This window comes from Drosophila mojavensis, unplaced genomic scaffold, assembly GCF_018153725.1.
Source record: "Drosophila mojavensis isolate 15081-1352.22 unplaced genomic scaffold, ASM1815372v1 contig_80, whole genome shotgun sequence".
In the NCBI taxonomy this organism is placed as follows: domain Eukaryota; kingdom Metazoa; phylum Arthropoda; class Insecta; order Diptera; family Drosophilidae; genus Drosophila; species Drosophila mojavensis.
In genome coordinates this window covers 16,834,353-16,856,360 of record NW_025318906.1, presented here as the reverse complement: position 1 = coordinate 16,856,360, position 22,008 = coordinate 16,834,353, and the positions used below count along the sequence as shown (strand labels likewise).

Sequence of the window (22,008 nt, the reverse complement as noted above, 5' to 3'; positions counted from 1 at the left end):
CACACCGAATCCCAACGGCTCGGATGCCGTGCGGCATCTGTCAGGATTGATTGTCACATCGAACACACATTTTCTACCATTTCAACTACACAAGCGGATTCCTGAACTCATCTCATATGTTTGCAATCGATCAAATTGTGCGCTACCTAGTCAAAATCTCGTAAGCTCAAGGAGTTGCGATCGTATCTGAATCAAAGGCCCCTTTCGGAATGACACACGCGACGACACCACCACACAATGGCCAGCAGCACCGTAACTCCGGCATGCTCGATCCGGCGAACATTGATCAGATGATATTGACAATTATCGAGGTGCGTCGCGTTAAGCAGCTGCATCTCACCGAGGCGGACATACGGGCGCTCTGCCTGCGCTGCAGAGATGTCTTTCTCCAGCAGCCCATGCTGCTGGAGCTCTCGGCGCCGGTAAAGATCTGCGGCGATTTGCATGGCCAGTTTACGGACCTGCTGCGCATGTTCGACTACGGCGGCTATCCGCCAGCCTCGAACTATCTGTTTCTGGGCGATTACGTTGATCGAGGCAAGCAATCGATTGAGACGCTGTGCCTCCTGCTGGCCTACAAGGTCAAGTTTCCGCAGAACTTCTTTGTGCTGCGTGGAAATCACGAAAGCGCTGGCATCAATCGCATCTATGGCTTCTACGACGAGTGCAAGCGGCGCTACACGATCAAGCTGTGGCGCACCTTTGTCGACTGCTACAACTGCATGCCAGTGGCGGCCATTGTGGACACCAAGATCTTCTGCTGTCACGGCGGCCTCAGTCCCGAGCTGAACAGCATGGCGCAAATCACCAAGCTGCAGCGCCCCTGCGAGGTGCCCGACAAGGGCCTGCTTTGCGACCTGCTCTGGGCCGATCCGGATGCCAAGATCATGGGCTGGAGCGACAACGATCGCGGCGTGAGCGTCACCTTCGGTGCGGACACGGTGGGCAAGTTTGTGCATCGTTTCAAGTTCGATCTGGTCTGCCGCGCCCATCAGGTCGTCGAGGATGGCTACGAGTTCTTTGCCAAGCGCCAGCTAATCACCATCTTCTCGGCCCCGAACTACTGCGGCGAATTCGATAATGCCGGCGCCATGATGTCCGTCGATGAGTCGCTAATGTGCTCGTTCTTTGTGCTCAAGCCATCCAAGAAAGTTGGCCTACGGAAAGTGGTATCTAAATAGAGCGATGCGCTCAAAATACTGTGATATTGATATATTCTCAAGTGAGCTACAATTTTACAAATTATTTTGTATGTTTCTCTTTAGGAACACCTTTTAGGCTTGTAACATATCATGGACATGGAAAATTGATTGGTTTTTAGAAGTATAAGGTCTATAGCAGAATTATATCTAGTTGTAATAAATTCATATTCATGACTCAAAGACTGTCATAATTTTAGTATGAACAAGAAGAATCGATTTGCAGAATTCAAAATGATCAATAAAATCCAACTGTCTTGTTTCTGTAATTTCAAAATAAAATTTCATTGTGTTTTTACCTTATTTATTATTATTATAATATAATGAATAAATTATAATTTTATAATAAATTATAATGAATTCATATGTGATTAATAATTCAGTATAATTCAGTGATAAAATTATGTTTTTATTATAATAAATTATTTTGAATTCATATATTTTTTTAAATAATTTTTTTTGAAAATATTAGAAAAGTGGAGCGGAGACAAGGGCTTGATAAAAAAAAAAAAAAACAATAACAATAATAATAATAAATAAATAAAAAATCTAACATGTTTGAAATGATTACTTTTTAAATTAATTTTAATTTTACATTAATTTTATTTCCTTATAAGAAATGAAATAAATATTTTCCTTTATAGATTTGGGCACCTGCCACCTCCGTTGGCTGCTGCTGTAATCGCAATCGCAGCTGATAACTGCATGCAGCTGTCACAACAAACCGCCCGTTAACCCGGCTGCTGTTGGCCAATTTATTTGGCCCCGTTTGTGGCTGAACACGGCCTGGAGCCCCAAGTCGCCCGGCCAGTTGCTGACAGCGACAGGCTGCATATGAAATCTATTAGTTCAAACCAACTGCAATTGATAACTGCCCAAATAGCCAAATGGACAACTGTGGAAACTCTGGGAACTCCCACTGCGTAGCCTGTTTCTGTTTTCGTTGCCTGTCCGCGCCACAGAGCAAACAAATTGAATAAAGCATTGCAGTGGCTGGCTGCCTGGGCTGGACTGGGCAGGCAGCGAGTCGTGTGCTGTAAATTATGTGCAACAAATAAATTATATTCAGCTCTGTCATTTGATTAAAATGTTTAACTGCCAGCCGCCAATGGAAAATAAATTGCACTGATGTTACACACCGACGGGCCTCAAGGCGGGCCAATCTGTTGCATGCAACATTGCAGGCATTGCAGAGTGCCGACATTTGTCGCCAAAGAGAAGCTGCACTTCAATGTGATTACAATAAAAAAAAAAATTTAATAAAAGAAATTTTCATTTTTCCTGAATATTTTAACGATACAATCAATAATGAATTGTAGTAATTTAAATATAAAATATTTATTTATGTTTGTATTTATTTATAAATAAAAATAATTTAAAAAAATAATATTTATCATTAATGATTATTAGGGAAAATATTTTTTTTTTAACTTTTAAATTTTAATAAAAGAAATTAAAAATTAAAAAATAAAAATATTTTAATATTCCAATAAACAGTAAATAGTAGTAATTTAATTGTTAAATATTTATTTATATTTGTATGTTTTTTTTTTAAATTTATATATAATATAATAAAGTATTTTGAAACCTAAGATTTAAACATACATAAAAGTAAATATATAAATAAAATATCAAATCTATTAATATATAATTAATAGTATAATATATGATATACATACCTAAATAAATAATATAATAAAAATGTTAAATATGTAAAAATTCATTTTAAATTTATTGTATACATACATAATAATATAATATATTAATGTAAGGCAAAACATATTTATATATTATATATTGAAATTCAATTTAAAGACGCCAATCTTAAATGTTTATAGCAATATGAAGTTTCAGTTTGCTGTACCAAAGAACAAAATATTCAAAAAATGTCCATTATTATGCCTTATATTATACTCAATGATTATCCCACATGCATATCTGCCAAAAGCTAATATTATTTGTTTACAGGCTGGCTAGACATAGAAACATTTGAGCCGAAAATCTTTTGGTGGGCAAAACTCCGTTTAAAGTGCCTTCAGGGAATAGACGGCAAAAGCCTTGTGCGTCTGCCACGTCAATTTCGTGCTCGAATAAAGTTGAAAAGTGAAATTTGGCAGCCAGGAATAGCAACTCAACCCAACCGGGCCCAAGCGAACCCAACCCAACCCAAGCCGACCTGGCAAAAAGTTTTGAAGAAATTGCCAAACGCAACCACTGGAAACTGGCGCAGTTTAAGATTTAACCCATCATCGGCCTCTGGACAATGCACAAATTAAAATTCAGGTAACGTCCGAATGCTAGGCACAATAGACTGCACATAAATGCGTAACTTGGCCAAAACGAGCGCCCAGTTCGACTGCAATTTGTCCACTTGGTGTGGCGGCCATCAAGATTAGCCACAGCTGACAATTTGTGTGGTCAACTGGCGGCACTTTATGAACTTATCGCCATTCGAATGAAGTGGCCAAATGGCCAACAAACAAGTTGACAAACAATTTGATTTGCTCTTAATTGCTGGACATGGCTGAAAGCAATTACGCTTAGATTTATGAACGCAATTTAGTGGTCAGCAATTTTATTCGAAATTACCAACAAAAAAAAAAAAAAAAAAAAATAAATAAAAAAAAAAAAACAAGAAATGCGCAGAGCTACTGTACTGTATCGCGATATGATAGAGGCTTAAGATAAATTTTATTTAGTCGTGAGTAACATAAAACTTGATCCTTTGGTGGCCAACAAACTTAATTTATATTATAGATAGCCCCATAAGTCTGAAAGAGGGCTTGAAAGACAATTTATGAGGACTTTGTGACTTATTTTATTTGTATTATAAAACTAAACTATATTTATCTCAGCAATCTCGGAGCCTTGGGATATACAAATTTAAAAGAGCTTTTGAAAAGGAATTTTATTCCGTTTAATAAGCATGGAACAGAATATATACAATATAATAATTATTATATATTATATTTTATTATTTATTATTATATTAATTATTATATAATTTTTTTAAAATTATTATTATATAGCTTTATATATTTTTTATTGATAAATAATAATTATGCATATTTAGTAATAATATAGTATATATAACTAGTTTTAATTTAGCAAAGATATACAACTATTAAAGCCTTTTCACATATGTATTTAATATTTAGTTATATTTGGATATATTTTCTACTGACATCAACTTTTTTTTGTTAAAGACTTCAATTTTATGTATGATTTGCATTTTTAAATACTTTTTTAATTTTCTGTTGCCTTTAACGATTTTTTGAGTACGGAATGATGATATTAAAAATGGGATTTTCTTTATTGTTGTGTAAAGCTGAGGAATTCTTTTATTATTGTGTTAAGAAATTGTACATTGAAAATGTATTATACATATCTTGCTATTGAAAATGGGCGTAATCGCTATAATTTTAATTGTATTTGAATTTCGCAAATGATTCCGACAGATCGAGTGGAGGTGAGATACGAAAATATGATTAGGAAATTATATGATTCAAGAGGTGACAAGGCAATAGAGGCAGACAGGAAGATAGAGATGGATGCCTAGATAATCCGAAGGCAACTCGCACGAGTCTCCAATAATATTGTTATCCTTACACAAAGGGCAATTCAAAATGCAAGTTTGTAAATATTTTCGTTTTAATTTATTTAGATTTGTTTTTGTTTCGTATGTACAACTATTTTAATTAAATGCTATGGCATGGCGTATCGATGGGTGGCTCAGTTGCCGCTGTAGCTGACGATCAGCGACCAGGCGAGCGTGAGTGCTAGGCCAATGCCGCCGAGGGCAGCGGCGCCATTGAACTTGACGGTGTTGCAGCCGATTTCGGAGCACTGGATGCAGTTCTCGCTGTCGTTGACGTCGCATTCCACCTGGGTTCTGCAGCCGCGCTGGATGTAGCCATCGTGATCGCGGGACGAGACACAAGCGTCGTCGGCCGCATAGATGGGACAGACGGCCAGGTGGTTGGGATCCTCGCTGCAGTCCTCGTTGGCCACTGAATTGCAGATGTGACAACGGAGCCGGCCGTCGGGGAATATGTCGGCGTTGCACTTGTCGCCGGCGCAGCCCACACAGGTGCCGTTGGCCACACAGGCGCTGCCCTCGCTGCTGCTCAGACTGTTCAGGCAGCCGCGTATGGTGTGCCCCTCTTGCAGTCGCGTCAGGCAGTCCGTCAAGGGGGCGTGGCAGGTTGCCGTGGTGGCCACCTCGGTGGGCGCCTGAGCGCAGCTGGGCGTCTTGCTCGAGTCGCAGGCCACGCAAATGCTGCTGCTTGGCAGGCCGCTCAGCACATTGCAGTCCTTGGTACTGCACTCGTACAGCTGGTTCGCCGAGCGCCACTCATCCAGATCGGAGCTCCTCTGGGTGCTCGCACAGCCCAACAGCTCCACATTGCCGTCCTTGTACTTGGCAAAGCAGAAGTCGTTCGCCACGTACGCGGTGCAGTACTCCGCATGGCTGGCGGTGCAGTCGCTGTTTGAGCAGACGTGGCAGCTGAGACGGTCCGCTGGGTAAGGGAATGTGTTGCAGTTGTCGCCGGCGCAGGCGGCGCAGGTGGTGCCGCTGCCATCATCGCTGCAGACCGGCCGGTCGAAGGGCTCCTTGTCGTCGAGACAGCTGCGGATGACAGTCGTCTGCACCAGGGCCACCAGGCAGTTGCCCTGGCACTGGCGTGTGCTCAGCTCTGTGCTCTGCGGATAGCTGACGCACTGAGCATTTGTCGTCGAGTTGCAGTAGATGCAGCTGGTCAGCTCGGCTGTGCTCCAGGCAACGTTGCACTCGTTCGACTTGCAGCTCACACACAATTCGGGATTACGGCGGCAATAGCGATCCTCGTAGTCGTCCACATCGTCGGCACAGCCGCGCCGGCGCACCGTCACGCCATCCAGCTCGAACACCGTCTTGCAGTCCTGCTCGATATTCAGGCTGCACTGCACGGCCGGGCCCAACGAGCTGTGGCAGTGCTCGCCCTCGCAGGCGTGGCACTTCAGGGGCAACGGCTGGAACAGGCCGTGCTGTCCGTCGTCCACGCGGTTCAGCAAGTCAATCGAGTTGCACTCGCTGCCCGAGCAGCTGCGGCAGTTGCGATAGTCGCTGCTGCTGCAGCCGATGGCGCTGCTGCAGCCGCGCGTCGTCACGCCGTTCTCCAGTTTCGTTTGGCAGGTTTCCGTGTCGCTGACCCAGGGGCAGACCGCGGTCTGGTCGGGATCGGAGGTGCAGCTGCTGTCGTCCGCCGAGCTGCAGCCGTAGCACTGTAGCCGATTGGCCGGGAAGATCTATGGAACAGAGTCGCTTAGTCTATCGCCTGTCGCACAACTATTGAAACTCACCTCGCGATTGCAGCCGTCCAGTGCACAGACTGTGCAGTTCTCGTTGTTGCCCAGCAGGCAGTCAGCAAACTGAGTCTGATCCAGGTCGTAGAGGCAGCCTCGGGCCGTAGCACCATCTGAAAGGAACCGTTTGAAAAGTCTCTCCCCGGGAACTCACATCGATTGTCTGGCTTACCGTTCTCCAGCCTGGTCACACAGTGCGTATGTGGCAGCTGACTGCAGGTCTGGAAGCTCTCGATGGCCAGGGGCGTGGTCGCACACGTGGGATCCACGCGGGAGTCGCAGACGGCGCAGAGCACGTGCCGGATGTTGGTCAGCACGTTGCAGTTGTCGCCCTGGCAAACGGAGATGCGCTTCGTCTTGATGACACTCTCCAGATCCTGGTTGCGGAACGAGCTCAGGCAGCCCGACTGCTGAACGCTGTTGGTGTCGTCGAACCAGATGAAACAGCTGTCGTCCTGCTTGTAGATGTCGCACTGTCTGCTCGTCGGCTCCTCGCAGCTGGCGCCCTCGCAGTGATAACAGCTGAGCCGGTCAGCGGGCACAGCTTGGACATTGCAGTCCTCGCCGGCGCAGGCCACGCAGTGCTCGTCGTTGCCGCTGGCGCAGATTAGCTGATCCGCCGGCTCTTTGTCATCCAGACAGGTGCGCACCAGATCCAGGCCGGCCTCGGCGCTGCCAAACAGCGCCGACATGCAGCGGCCCTGGCACTGGCGACGTCGATGGGCCGTGCTCGTCGGCTCCCACAGGCAGGACTTGCTCTTGGTGCTGTCGCAGTAGATGCAGCTGTTGTACTGCGTGATCTCAGTCGCATTGTTGCACTCGTTCGACTTGCACAGCGGGCACTGGGCCCTGTTGCTGCTGCAGTAGCTGGCGAGCTGCTCATCCGCATCGATGGTATCCTCACAGCCACGGCGGATCACCACATTGGACGCGTCGAAGACGGTTATGCAATCCTGTTCGTTGTTGTCCGCGCAGCGCTCCGTGCTGAGGCTGCTGCTCTCCTGCTGGCAGGCGGCGCCTTCGCAGCTGAGGCAGGTGAGGGGCAGATCCTGCCACCAGCCGTGATTGTCGTCCGTTTGGGCCGACAGATCGGCCACATTGCAGCCGTTGCCCTGGCAGATGACGCAGGTCTTCGAGTTGGGCTCACAGCTCAGCTCGGTGGCGCAGCCTCTGTAGGTGATGCCGGCACGCAGATTGGTCACACACGAATCGCCCTCGGCGTACACGGGGCACACGGAGAGGCTGTCGGGCGCCGACTCGCAGCTGGCATTGGCCTCCGAGTTGCAAATGTGGCACAAGGTGCGATCGGCGGGGTACAGCTCCTTGTTGCACAAGTCGCCGGAGCAGGAGGCGCAGCCCGAGGCAGTGCCATTGTAGCAGCCCAGGAACTCGTCCTCCTCCAGGCTTGAGAGGCAGCCGCGCTCCGTGGCGCCATCGTCCAGCACACGGGTATAGCACTCCGGCAGACCCGTCAGCTGGCAGCTGGTGGCGCTGTTCACGTTGCTCGGATTCACGGCGCAATTGCGATCCGTGCGCGAGCTGCACAGGACACAGGTCTGCGGCTCGGGCAGCGACTCTATCGAATTGCAATTATTGTCCGCGCAGCGGATTAGACGCTTCGAGAGCTGCAGCACGTAAATGTCGCCAAGGCTGAGCTCACTGAGGCAGCCCAGAGCCACCACAGAGCGCTGCTCATCGAACTCAATGTAGCACTCATCGATCTCCCGATAGTTGGAGCAAACGGCCGGCTGGGCATCCTGGCAGTCGTCGTAGCGGCACTGCAGGCAGCTGTGCCGTGTGGCCACCAGATCCGCCGTGTTGCACTTGTCATCCGCACAGCTGGCACAGAACTTGTTGGCGTCCGTGCCGCAAGTCTGGCGATCCGCCTCCTCAATATCATCAAAGCAGTTGCGCAATAGAGCGTAGCTCGGATTCTCGGCCTCATCGAAGAGGGGCAGGAAGGCGGACACACAGCGCTGATGGCACGAGCGTGTCCGGGTGATGGTCGCCACGTCCTGGACACAGTTGGGATTCACACTCGAATCGCACACCAGGCACTCCACATAGTCCTTAAGAGTGTTGGCCACATTGCAGCCATTGGAGTTGCAGCGCGGACAATTGTCGGGCTGCTCATCGCAGTAATCGGCGCTGGTCGCATCCAGATCGCTGCTGCAGCCACGTGCGGTGACCACATCGCCGATGCTATCGAAGACCGTAACGCAGTTGTCCTTGCCGACGCACTGCGTCAACTGGCCGCCGCCCGCAGCGCACTCGCTGGCGCTGCCGCAGCTCAGGCAGCTAATGGGCGGCTCCTGCCAGGTGCCCGGCGAGCCGTGCTCGTTCAAGCGCTCCAGGTTGATCGTGTTGCAGTCATTGCCGCTGCTGCAGACGCGACAGGTGCTCGGATTGCTGGGATCCGAGCAGCTCAAGCTGGAGCTGCAGCCGCGATAGGTCACCTCATTGAGCAGCGTCGTCACGCACGTGTCCTCGGCCTCATAAATGGGGCAGACGGCGCTGCTGCTGGGCGCTGACGCGCAGCTGGCATCGCTCGCCGAGTCGCACTGATGGCAGCGACGTCGATTGGCGGGAAACACGGTGAGCCCGTTGCAGTTGGTGCCCGTGCACACCTCACAGTTGTCGGAGGTGCCCATGATGCAGCCATAGAATTCGTCGCTGTCCAAGTTCGAAACGCAGCCGCGTGAGGTTGTGCCAGCGGCATCGATGTGCGTGACGCACTGGGTGTAGGGGATCATGGAGCAGATGCTGGTGGTTAACAATTGATTGGGATTGGTGGCACAGCGCGGCTCAGTCAGGGAATTACACTGCAGGCAGCTGTTGGGATTGGGTATGATGTCGGGATGGTTGCAGTTCAGGCCGTCACAGATCAGCAGACGCTGCTGAGCCACCAGCTCGTGGACCACTTGCGTCTCAAAGTCACTGACGCAGCCCATGCCCACGATGCTCATGCTGTCGAATGCCAAGTAGCACTGATCGTTCGGCCTGTAGGCGACACACCTGGCCTTCTCCATGTCCTCGCACTCGGGATCCAGGCACTTGTAGCACTCGTGCGGCGTCTCTATGATATCCCCGGTATTGCACAGAGCACCGGTGCAGGCTGTGCAGTTGGCATGGTTGCCCGCCGCACACTGCTCGCGGTCAGCCAGCTCCAGATCGTCCAGGCAGCCGCGAGTGGGCAGCAGCGCTGAGTCCGCGGCGGAGCTGCGTGGATACATGCCCGTCATGCACTGGCCCTGGCACTGGCGCGTCTTCTTGGGCGTCTCCCAGGCACAGCTCGGCTCCTGCTCGGCATCGCACTGATAGCAATCGACATAGTCGTCCAGGCTCTTGGCATTGTTGCAGCCATTCGACTTGCACTGCGGACACTTGCTGCTGTTCGCCTCACAGTAGTCGAGGTGCTCGGTAAAGATCGCATTGCTGCAGCCGCGGGCTATCACCTGCCCATCCGCATTGAATACGGTGCTGCAGAGCTGCTTGTTGTCGCCCTGGCAGGTCGTGGGCGTGCTCACGCTCGCGCAACTCTCCAGATCGGAGCAGACGAGACAGTCCAATGGCAAATCCTGCCACTTGCCCGGCTCGCCCACATAGCTGCTGCCCAAATCGACGGCATTGCAATTGGCGTCCTCGCAGATGCGACAGCTGGCCACCTGGCCGGGATCGCAGTAGATCTCCGACTTGCAGCCGCGACGCGTGCGTCCATCCTCCAGACTCGTCACACAGCCATCGTCAGCCTCATAGAGCGGACAGTAGCCGGCATAGGCCTCGGGCTTGCTTTCGCAGTCGGCGTCATCCCTGGAATCGCAGCGCAGACAGCTCTGCCAATCCGGGGGGAACACCTCGTTGTTGCAATAGTGGGAGTCGCAGACCTGACAAGTTGAGCTGTTGCCACTCAGGCAGTCGTCGTAGAGGTCGTCGGCTGTGTCCATGAGGCAGCCTCGCCGTAAAACGCCATCTATCGGAGGGAATCTCAGAATGAATTGTCCCTGAATTGAGAAAGTCACTTACCTTCGGTGATGTGAGTGTAGCATTCGGGATTCAGGTAATGTTCACAGAGGGCGGCGAGCACGGACTGACCTAGGATGCAATTTGGATAAGTTCCGGAATTGCAAACATTGCAGATGACGCCATCTAGATTCAGAACATCCTTAACATTGCAGTTATCGTCGCTGCATAGGTAGAGGTCGCGACGATTGGCCTGCAGGAAGGAACGCTGCAGATCACTGGCACAGCCCATGCTCTCGATGCGCCTATCTCCGACATGAATGTAGCACTCGTCGTTCGCTCTGTAGGCGGTGCAGGTGTGCGAGCTGACCGTCTCACAGTTCTCGTCGTCGCAGTAGTTGCAGCTCAGGCGGGTCTCGGGCACCGCCTCCTTGTTGCAGGCGGCACCGCTGCACGACACACAATGCTCCAGGCTGCCTTCGGCACAGGCCAAGCGATCGTCATAGTCCAGATCGTCCAGGCAGCCGCGCGCCAGCTCCAGTGGCGAATCCAGTTCAGTTCGATTGCGCGGATAGAGGCCCGTAAAGCAACTGCCCTGGCAGGAGACCTGACGCTTCACGTCACCAATGCTGCGCACACACTCAGCCTGCTCGCTGCCGTCGCACAGCACACAGTCCACATAGTCCGCCAGCTGTTGGGCATTATTGCAGCCCGACGATTTACAGAACTTGCAATTGCCGGAGTTCTCGTCGCAATATTGCGTTAGATCCGTATCCTCATACAGCTGATCGGTGCAGCCGCGCAGCACTACCGAGCCATTGCTGGCAAAGACGGTCGCACAGTTCTGCTGATTGTTGTCGTGGCACTTTTGCAGGGCACCCAAACCGCTGCCCTGGCAATTGACGCCCGCACAGATGTAGCAATTGATCGGCGGCGTCACCCATTTGCCCGGATAGCCAATGTTGATGAGCTCCAGGTCGGCCACGTTGCAGTTGTCGCCCTTGCAGTTGCGGCAGTACTGCTTGTCCGAATCGTCGCACTCGAACTCCGACTGGCAGCCTCTGTAGGTTTCGCCGTTTACCAACTTGACGCTGCAGCCCTGGCTCTCGTCGTACCGCGGACAGACACTGGCAGCATTCGGCGCAGAGCCGCATGTGGGATCCTGCACCGTGTTGCAGCGCTGACAGCGACGACGATCCGCCGGATAGATCTCCTGATTGCACAAATCACCTTCGCACAAATCACAGTTGCCCTCGCCCTTCAGGCAGGCCCTCAGCGCAGCTGTGGCCAAGTTGCTTAAGCAGCCGCGCTCCGTTGAGCCATCTGGGACATTGAAATTGAGAATTCATTGGAGAACAAAACTAGAGAGAGCTGCTGTCCAACTCACCTGTGAGAACACGGGTCATGCAGCGAGTGTTGGGCAGGACGTTGCACGTCTCGAACCGCGTGATCTGCGTGGGATCGACGGCACAGTTGACATCATCAAATGAGGAGCAGACGGCACAGTCGTTGGGCCTGGGCACGATGTCAAAGAAGTTGCAATTGTTTCCCTCGCAGAAAATCAATTTCTCTAGATTATCATCGATAAATTTCTCGTCCAGATCGGACTGACAGCCGAGCGCCGTTACCGAGGCCGTCTCATCGAACAGCATATAACAGCGATCTGTGGGACTGTAGTTGAGGCACACGGCCGTTGCTGGGTCTTGGCAGTCCAGATCTTCGTTGCACGCGTAACAGCTGAGCGAGCTTTTGCTCAGATCGTTCGTGTTGCAGGCGTTGCCTGTACAGGCCACACACTCCTTGTCGCCGCCTGAGGCACACAGCTGCTGATCCTCCGGCTCCTTGTCGTCCAAGCAGCCACGCACCAGCTCATACACACCCAAACTATTCCGCGGCTTGTATGCCGACATGCACTGGCCGTTGCACTGGCGTCTGGCCGTCACGGCTGTGGGGTTCGTCACACAGTCGGCGTTCTGGCCAGCCTCGCAGTAGACGCACTCCGTGTAGCTGTCCAGCGATGTGGCGCTGTTGCAGCCATTCGAGTTGCAGTTGTGGCAGTTCTCGCTGTTGGCATCGCAGTACGAGCTGAACGACGCCTCTACCACATTGCTGCAGCCGCGCGCACTGACCGCTCCGCTCGCATCAAAGACCGTCATGCAATACTCGGATTTGCTGGCACAGACGGTGCTCTCCAGGCTGCTGGACGCACAGCTCGCGGCGTCGCTACAGTTGAGGCAGCTTAGCGGCAGCTCCTGGCCCCACAGACCAGGACGACCGTCGGCGCGTCTGGCCAGATTGGCCGTGTTGCAGTTGTTGCCCGTGCAGCGCTGGCAGCTGGCGCTGTCGGAGCTGAGGCAGTCCAGTTCGCCGCCACAGCCGCGCAGCGTGTTGCCCTGCTTATCGAGCGTGGTCACACAGCTCTGATTAGGCGAGTGCAGCACACAGAGCTTGGCGGCATTGGGCGACTTCTCACAGCTGCTGTCCACACTGGAGTCGCAGATGTGGCACGTTAGACGATCAGCAGGTTGGAGCTGTGGAGGAAATAAGTGTGAATCATTTGTAGATTGGCATTAGGGTTATGTAAATGAGATTTACAAAAATAATAATGTTAGTTAAAATAATTTCAAGACAATAATTATAATAGTATAAGATGATAATGAATAATAATAATAATAATAATAAAGAGCAATATGAATAATGAATGAATAGTAATTCCATAAATATATAATAAATAGAGTATAAATAATAATTAGTTAATTTTTTTTTTTTTTTTCTTATAGATTTACTACTCAGCTAGTTTCATAATCTACAGCTTATCTTCCCTTCCGCTAGTTTTGATATGATTCAACTGAATTTCTTTTCGTTAAGGAGAATTTTTGTAGGGTTCTTAGTCATAGAGGATGAATAATGGTAAATTAGATCGAGCCAAGCGATACTTCCCACGGATATAATAAATATTATTTATTTTATACATATTTAATATTTCCAAAGTTTCAGTTAATTGGCGATAATTTGAATTTTGTGTTTTTTAGTAAAATTGTCAAGTAAACATTTGCCTTATCAGACTTGGAATAAATAATATGAAGTAGAATCCGGCTATAAAGATTCCGCTTATAGCGTTCGTACTGTTATTCCGACGAAAATTCGGGTCCCAAGAAAAAATTAAATAAATAAACTTATATGTTTATAGTCTCTTCCGGATATAAGGACGGCCCCTTGAGCGTCGCCATAACCGGATTCTACTTTAATATGTCAACTTTTAACTTATATTAAAATCTATTTCGATGAGCGATTTCATTAAGCAACTATTGATTAATTAATGAAATGAAGATTTAATCTATATGCATGGTAGTCTAAAGGAAGTGCCTATAGTATATTTTTAATTGTCCTGATTCGGTAACTTTTCATCCGAATAGCTAATATCGTTCGTCTTGAAATCCTTTTTAGCTCACATATTGGCATGTAATATACAAATATACTAAGGTATCACGTGTGTCTATCGATACGCATAGTGTTATATCGGTATCAACAGACTATATTATATTAATATATGGATATCAGCAGTACCTTCTCCAAAAGGAAATCTTAAATTTCATCCACAACTTGAGCACTTACCTGAACATTACAGGCATCGCCATTGCAGGTGCTGCACTTGGTGGCATTGCTGCCGCCCAAGCACTCCAGATAGTCATCTTCGTCCAGGCTGGTGAGGCAGCCACGTTCCGTGTGGCCATCGTCGCGGAGCAGGGTATAGCAATCGGTGTTCAGGGGATGAAAACATTCGCTTTCGGTGAGCAAGTTGCTCGGGTCGACGGCGCAGTTCTTGTCGGTGCGCGAGCTGCACAGTTTGCAATATTTGGGTGTGGGCAGAGCCGAGGGCACGTTGCAGTTCTCTCCCGAGCAGGTCCAGATGCGTTTCTCCCTCTGCAGGGCTGCGGCATCGCTCACGTTGTACTGGCTGAAGCAGCCGTACTCATCGATCTTGTTGCTCTCGTCCAGCTGTATGAAGCACTGCTCCGCGCCGCTGGGAACAACGGCGCGACACGTCTTCGACTCCGGCCGGTCGCAGTTGCCGCCGGTGCAGGCGTTGCAGCTGCCGCGCACGCCGAGCTCAGCTTGATTGCAGCTGGCGCTGTCGCAGGCGACACAGTTGGCGAAAAGACCCGCCGCACATTCCTCTCGATCGTCCAGGTCCAGATCGTCCAGGCAGGTGCGCACAAGCTCCAAGGGCGAGTCCTTGTCGCTGGTGCGTGGATACAGCGCTGTGATGCACTTCTCATTGCAGGTTCGTCGCTCTGTCACCAGCTCAATGTCGAACACACAGTTTTCGTCATCCTGGGCATCGCACAGCACACACTCAATCAGTTGCTTGTTGTCCTTCAGATTGTTGCAGCCATGCGAACGGCACTCGTAGCAGTCGGCATCCTGTGCGCTGCACGTGGCCTCCAGGCTATCGCTGCAGCCACGCTGAATGACCGCTCCAGTGCTATCGAAGACGGCCACGCAGCTCTGAGCATCGTTATCCTCACACTTTTGCAGTTGGCCCGTGCTGGCCGAGCACTGCTCCGGGCTGGTGCAGATGTAACAATTTATGGGACCGTTATGCCAGCTATGTGGCCAGGCATCTGCAATGAGGTGGAAAAATATGTAGAGCTTTTCGATTGCAATTTTGGAACATTTAAGTTCTCTGATTATAGTATTGTTTGTTAACTTAAGTATTGTTTAGTAAACAAATTCTATATTATATAAAAGTAGAATTATTTAATAATCTCCTGCATGCTTTTAGTCTCTAGCTATTTATAATGATTTGATAAGATCTGGTATATTATTGTAGATCAATAAAAATTGCTGGAATCTGTCTAGTAAGTATTTCCAGTCACTCATTTGCGTTCAACAACAAATTACTATATCTCATACTTTTCGAATATAATTGAGAAGCCATTCGAGTAACAGACAGAGCTTTACTTTCTGTGAAATCTGTGTAAAGCTGGAAAAACACGTTAAGGCAAATATAAATATACACTGCTACATAAATTTTCACTAATCTAGCGGTTAGTTTTATCGGCAAAACACTATAGCCGTATTATTTATGGTCGGTAATCAAATTGCTTTATCGATTTACAACGCGCGAACGTACATTGCTAATTGCTGGAGATAGCATTTTGGGTGCGGGTTGTATATGAGCATAAAATACCAGAAAACCTAGCAAAACTTGAGACTACTTTAAGTCAATTAAAAGTGAAAGCAATATACTCTTTCAAAGCACACCAAATTATTGAGAACATAATCAAATAATTTGGAAACTTGAAATTCCCCTTAGATTAATCCTAATCTAATTCAAATATCACAAGATAATCTTTCAATCAGTTTGAGGCACACGCTTCACACAAGGTCGATAGCTATAGCCAAAGTCCAACTCTGGGAACCAAGCCCCCATAAACTATCCACGCACTAAATCTTTGTAAATCACTTTGATTTCGTTAAGGTGCGAGTATTACAATATGATTAGAAATCGTAATGATTTCAACATCTTCTTTACGAAATATTTCAAGTTGCTGTAAATGCAGTCGATAATGTTTCAAATACTTGAGTAAACTTATTTTCTTTTAAAGGGACTGTAGCAAAAGAAAATTACGATTGGCATTTTGTGTATATATTCAGTGTGTTTTTCATTATTTTAATCAATATATTTTTATTTGTCGTTTCTTATATATTGAAAATATTTTCTATATATATTAAAATGTTTTAAATATAAAAATCTAATATATACATTAATAAGGCAAAGTTTCGTAAAACTAGATTCTGACAATTCAATTGTAGATTTTCAACATGAAATTATATATTTGTGCAGCAGTTTGACTGACAACCTTTAAAAGCAGTCAGCTGAACTTGATTGAACACACCGACAACGCTGTCAAAAATATATCCAGGTAATTGATAAATAAAATTTATATATATATATAATAAATAAATTCATATGTTATTGATCAATTGCCAATATGACATATTTAATAAACTTGGTGTAAACTGTGTCAAAATACGTCATTTAAAATTCTCAGAATGTCATAATTTAGATAGTATTTTTGGTCAACAGCTTAGTCGAAATAATGCTTCAACTTCGTATGTATGTATGTATTTATTAGTTTATCTTCAGCTTATCATAGATATACTTGGGTTTACTTTAATTTATCAAGAGAAATTTTGTGTAGAATTTATTGCTACTCTTTTCTCTTTTTACAACACTGGCAATAAATTTTGTGATTATGTTCGGTTTGTAGTATTTCCTAGAAAGTTTATATTTTTTGGCATAATATTTCACAAATTCACATAATCTAAAGTTCATAAAAGCCTTCAGCCGGAGCTTTGCTATAACCGCCGTAACCGTATCAAGTCGGCACATTCATATATAGTATTGATTATATATTATACATACAAACATTTATACATATTAATTTTTGCTTCGATTCAATTGATTTTTCTCTTTAAAAAATAGCATAAAAATATTAGTATTATATTTATTTTAGTTCTCCAATTGTTCACTGTATCATATCCTTCTCGTAGTACTTTCCATAGTTCTATTTCCGTTTCAGAAAGCTGCACAAGCTGCTTAGCTTTGAGCAATTCGTTAAGCTACGTGACATTTTGCAATAAAATTTGTTTATGATTCTCCATTTATTGATAACACTATTAAGCACTTTGATAGATTATGTATAAAATATATAAATGCATATATATTTTATTTTTCAGTTAAACACAACTGGATTATATAATACACCACGTGTATTTAGAATTCGATTTTGATAATCCATTAACTGATTTCTACAATATGAAATCGAATATATATACGGATTTTCCGATTGACAACACTTGAATTAACAAATTATCCTTGTTGATCACACTTGACTTGACCTACCACTTGGATTAGCCACATATAATACTATTTGTAGCAGAGTTATTATCCCTGCTGTTTTCAGCCTCATGATCGATGGGCTTTTTTTTTTTACCCGACGCGTATTACCAACAAACGTGGAATCGGTCGACTAATTTTGTGGCTGGGTTTGGGGCACCTTTTATAGATTTGTCGAATGTACATTTCATAGTGAGTCGTTCCACGATTATTGCCTTATATTAACGACTATGATTATATGATACTGTTGCCGAATGTCCGATAAAGTAAGTTTCTGCTCGCCGTTATTTATAACATCCATCGCCTACAGCACCCGTATCGCCCCGCCCCCACCGGCTGTCCACTGCAAGTGCGTATTTAGTAAGGGGAATTAACATAAAAAGCAAAAACAATGCGCCAGATAAGCCGACAAAATGTTTTGCTCTAATCACTCAGAATCGGGCCGATACACGTTTACACTCGTATAGCTCGATTCTCGCTTCTAGTTTCACGATTTTCGTCATTTTGGCGAATTTGATGAGATAAGGCGGCGACAAGGCAACAATTTAATATGTGGATTGCAGGTCCGAACTTCACCTATAAACACGCACGTGTATATGTATTTATATTGATTTTATTGGTATTATGTAGACATTTATTGTCTACTGATTCACAGTTACACAGTTGGGAAGCGCATTTGGAGGCGCAATAATAACAATTTCCAGTATCGCTGCACTCAAATCTTATCAATTGATAAACTTGCTATGTGCCTTTGATCGCTTGTAGGGTTTCAGGAAGTTCTTTGCCTTTGGGGTGTTCTAATCGTTGACCTCTTATCATCTTGGTCAAATTTTTCGTGGAATTTCCGTATCATTCCTTATGTTGTTACCATGCGTTTCATATCCCTCTCGGTTTTTCCTCTATTATTTTACGATGCTCTTTAATCTCTTCTAATCAAGTTTAGATTAATTTTTATATTGGGGTTTATTTGTACCGAAAGTGTTTGAACGTCTTAGATGTTGGGCTCCAATTGCATAATTCGTTTGAATTCCCTAGATAAGCTGAATTTTTATTAAGACTAACTATACAAGTGTTGTTTGTTATGGAAGAAAAGAAGGAAAGTATTTGAGGATTAAACTTAATTTGAATTTTAGTTATCTCTATATGCTGAGCATTGTAAGCCCTATATAATATATAAATATAATTGTATATTTATATATTTATAGGTCTTATTAAGTACTTAATCGTTATTTATGAACATTAACAGTCGCTTAATGATTATTAGTTGGTTTTATGACTGAGAGAAGGTCGTGGGAACCCAAAATCCAACGATATTTTTTTTCGCCCAAATTATTTATTGGAGGCATAAAAATACATAGCCAGCTGCAAAGCCAATAGCAAAATGGGAATATTTTTCGTACACAAGCTTTGAGCACTGCCGGGCTGAGGCGTTGTGGTTGGCGTGGTAGTAGTTGTTGGGCTAGCAGTGGTAGTAGCTGTAGTGGTACTAGTTGACGTGGAACTGGAACTTGAACTGGAACTAGAACTGGAACTCGATGCAGTTGAGCTCGATTCAGTTGTGCTCGTGGAGGTCGTCTCTTCTATTTCCTCGATAGGCTGAGCATTACAATGTTCTATTTCCGATGGGTCGCAGAGCTGGCAATTGATATCGGCCAGGCAAGTGCGCTGATCAGCTAATGTTAGTGAGCAACCTCTCTCGACCTGTTGGTTCCTGATGCTCGCATAGCACAGGTTGCGTCCGCTGCGAGCTATGCCACAGGTTTGTGCCGCCAGCTGCTCTGGAGCAGTTCGACATTGTTCATCCTTGAAGACAAATTCTCTTTAGCTTAAGGCTTATACTGAATAACTCTTGGCTCTTTGCTTACCTGCGTATCCTTACACTGCACACAGGACAGCTGAGGGGGGCTAATATTGTTGCACTTTTCGCTCACACAAATCTCGCACTGCAATCGGGAGTGCGCTTTGGTCTCGCATTGCTTTCGCCAGCTGTCGTCTAGTCGTTCCAGACAGCCCTGCGCCCTAATCACGCCCCCCTCAAATACACTGACACATGCATCGAGCTGATCGACACACTGCTCTGTGGCCTGATAGCTGCTCCTTTGACAGTTGATGCCGCGGCAATAGAAACATGACTCCGATGCCAGGACACAGCTGGAGCCGAGCAAAGCCAATAGAATGCAGGGAATCGCACACTTCCTAGTCAACATTGCAACTGATGCCTTGGGCATTTGGATTGGCGATTAGGTGCCCTACGCCTTATATAAACTCCATGGCAATCAAGGGTGTCGGCTGATGTGCTTAAGTGTTGGCCCCAAGTAGTTTAGCTGGTCGGCTCTTTAAAGTTTCTTAACAGCCGCACAAGTATCGAAAACTACCTCTGCCAAAGTCAAGCTGATTGATAACCGAATAAAGCTCAGTGGATGACTGTTCGTAATTGTTTGCATTGCTCTTGAGAATTGTGTAAACAGCAGTTCAGCATTTGGCTTCTTTGGCAAATTCATGAGCCACTCAACTAGCCATTTTAATGGGCAGCATTATGGGGTCTTCCCTAGTCGAAAGCAAATAAACATGTTTACAAATAAAATGGAATTTTTTCCATACTTCAGCATTTCACCAAAAAATTTCAGTTTTATTTGACTTTCGTTGGGTGACGAATTAAAAGTAGGAAATTTAAATAAAATTTTGAAAGTTTGCGGATTACAATACTTTAGTATCTCTTATAAAAAGAGCATATTCGAATCAAATCAATTACCTTCTAGACAGTCTTATGACAATTGCTAATAGAAATAGGTAATCAATCAAATGATAAACATATAGCAGCGATAACAAATATATCCATTTGTGATAGACTTTATCAACAATTGCATATAAAAAGTCAGATATGCAGTCTATAGAGCTCATTCCTCATTTCAGGATCGATTGCACATTTATCTTATCTCAATAAATATCAGTTTCAGATATACAGTTGATTAATCTTATGTATCCAAAACTAACGCAAAAATTTGATATGATGTATGACTCCTTAACCACATCAACTTTGATTCACGCTGCCAAGTCTGTGCCATTTGGATATCTTATCTGGCAAAGTCTGCCACAGTTAGAGTGTTTTTAAAATGCCATTAAAATTCCAAGATATAAATCAATTATACTTTATAAGCATATTATAATTGTTAATTCATTTATTATTTTCTTTTTTCTTTTTTAGCAACATTAAAACTATCGCAAAAAGCGAATGAAGCGATTGCCAGTGTTTGAATCGAATGTAATATTCAAGCTGTTGCAGGCGTGAATATCGCCGGAGGAGCAGAGCAGGCAGTTGGCATCCTGCAAGCAGCTCTGCTGATCGGTCACCGTGGTTGAGCAGCCGCGCTGAATGTTGCTGCCCGAGCCAGAGGCCTTCACATAACAGTAGGAGTTGGGAGCAGTTGGAGCTGTGCAAACTGTGGGCTTCAAGCTGGTTGCGTTCTCAGCGCAGTTGGCGTCCTGTGAGTGCACAGGGAATTTAATACAAATCGACAAACAGACCGAAATGGGCATCATACCTTGCTGGAGTCACACTGCACACAGGCGAACCTCGTGGAGCCCACGTTGTTGCAGTTGTCCGAGTTGCACTTGAAGCACGAATCATCGTGAGGTGAATCACAGCGATGGCGCAGTTTAGCGGGTATTTCTAGCGAGCAGCCTTTGTACAGGACTTTGGCTGCATATTTAAAAATTAATATATAAAGAGAAGAAAGAGATAGAGAGAGGGAGACTGGAAGAGCTCCTATAACCTACAATTGTCGTAGATGGTCACGCAGTAATCCAGCGAGTCCACGCACTTCTGCACCAGAGACAGTCCCGTTCGCTGGCAGTTGATGCCGCTGCAGCTGTGACAGCTCGTGATTTTGTTGGCATCACTGTATCCTGTCGCAAGGACGAGCAACAGCAGCGCACTGAGCATTGCTTTGACTTTCATGATGCGCTTTTAACTACGAGCTGGCGGCCAATGCTTTTGACTTTTATACCCTCGCTGCCATGTGAAGTGCACTTCATGTCGGCAAAACACTCGACAGGTGGGAGAGCTCTAGCTCCCACCCAGCTGCAGCTGTTAGGTTTCGTAATTGATGAGTAACTGTGCAGATTTAAGAGATATCTCTATCAAAGTTTGTTATAATTTATAAATATTATTATATATTATATATTATATAAATATACTATATATATATAAATATATAAATATTATATAATATATATGTATATATATTATTATGTATCTATCTATTAAAGTGTTATAATTAGAATTATTAGTATGCATTTTGAAGCTTTTAAATATATTAAATATAATATTTAATACATGTTCATATATTTCTGTGCAGAATCTATTTACTGGGTCGCAGAAAATGACGCGTAATAAATATATTTTTATGTATATTTTGAATAAAATATTAATTTTGTATCTCTTTATTTATATAGAATTCATTTTTAAAGATTTTTATTTTATTTTATTTTATTTTATTATTATTTTTTTTTGTTTAGCTATTTAATCAAATATTTTAGCTTTCTGTTACTTTAAAAATGTATATACAGTAAACCATACTTACATTTTCTAAATAT

The 22,008-nt window shown here is 45.6% G+C and overlaps 4 protein-coding genes across 5 annotated transcripts; 1 reads left to right on the top strand and 3 right to left on the bottom strand.

The window, feature by feature from the left end:
* Window positions 1-6: 6 nt before the first annotated feature.
* On the top strand, window positions 7-1,481 carry LOC6580266 (serine/threonine-protein phosphatase alpha-2 isoform). Of its 2 annotated transcripts, none has more exons than XM_002006080.4 (2): window positions 7-1,169; window positions 1,266-1,481. In XM_002006080.4, the coding sequence occupies exons 1-2, from the start codon at window positions 210-212 to the stop codon at window positions 1,284-1,286; spliced, it is 981 nt and encodes a 326-aa protein (XP_002006116.2). In that variant the 5' UTR covers window positions 7-209; the 3' UTR covers window positions 1,287-1,481. The 2 variants fall into 2 exon arrangements, with proteins under 2 accessions (XP_002006116.2, XP_043866766.1); XM_044010831.1 differs by having other exon boundaries at window positions 8-1,222; window positions 1,279-1,481.
* Window positions 1,482-4,840: 3,359 nt separating this feature from the next.
* LOC6580265 lies at window positions 4,841-17,550 on the bottom strand. Its single transcript, XM_002006079.4, has 7 exons — window positions 17,419-17,550; window positions 14,121-15,130; window positions 11,893-13,036; window positions 10,569-11,828; window positions 6,718-10,515; window positions 6,543-6,658; window positions 4,841-6,488 (listed from the first exon to the last, which is right to left on the bottom strand). Exons 1-7 carry the CDS (start codon window positions 17,483-17,485, stop codon window positions 4,932-4,934), a joined length of 8,952 nt encoding a protein of 2,983 aa, XP_002006115.2. The 5' UTR covers window positions 17,486-17,550; the 3' UTR covers window positions 4,841-4,931.
* Window positions 17,551-18,009: 459 nt separating this feature from the next.
* Window positions 18,010-19,655, bottom strand: LOC6580264 (integumentary mucin C.1). Its single transcript, XM_002006078.4, has 2 exons — window positions 19,278-19,655; window positions 18,010-19,215 (listed from the first exon to the last, which is right to left on the bottom strand). Exons 1-2 carry the CDS (start codon window positions 19,638-19,640, stop codon window positions 18,742-18,744), a joined length of 837 nt encoding a protein of 278 aa, XP_002006114.2. The 5' UTR covers window positions 19,641-19,655; the 3' UTR covers window positions 18,010-18,741.
* Window positions 19,656-20,573: 918 nt separating this feature from the next.
* On the bottom strand, window positions 20,574-21,394 carry LOC6580263. The gene is made up of 3 exons (XM_002006077.4): window positions 21,190-21,394; window positions 20,955-21,112; window positions 20,574-20,895 (listed from the first exon to the last, which is right to left on the bottom strand). The coding sequence occupies exons 1-3, from the start codon at window positions 21,368-21,370 to the stop codon at window positions 20,629-20,631; spliced, it is 606 nt and encodes a 201-aa protein (XP_002006113.1). The 5' UTR covers window positions 21,371-21,394; the 3' UTR covers window positions 20,574-20,628.
* Window positions 21,395-22,008: the final 614 nt, after the last annotated feature.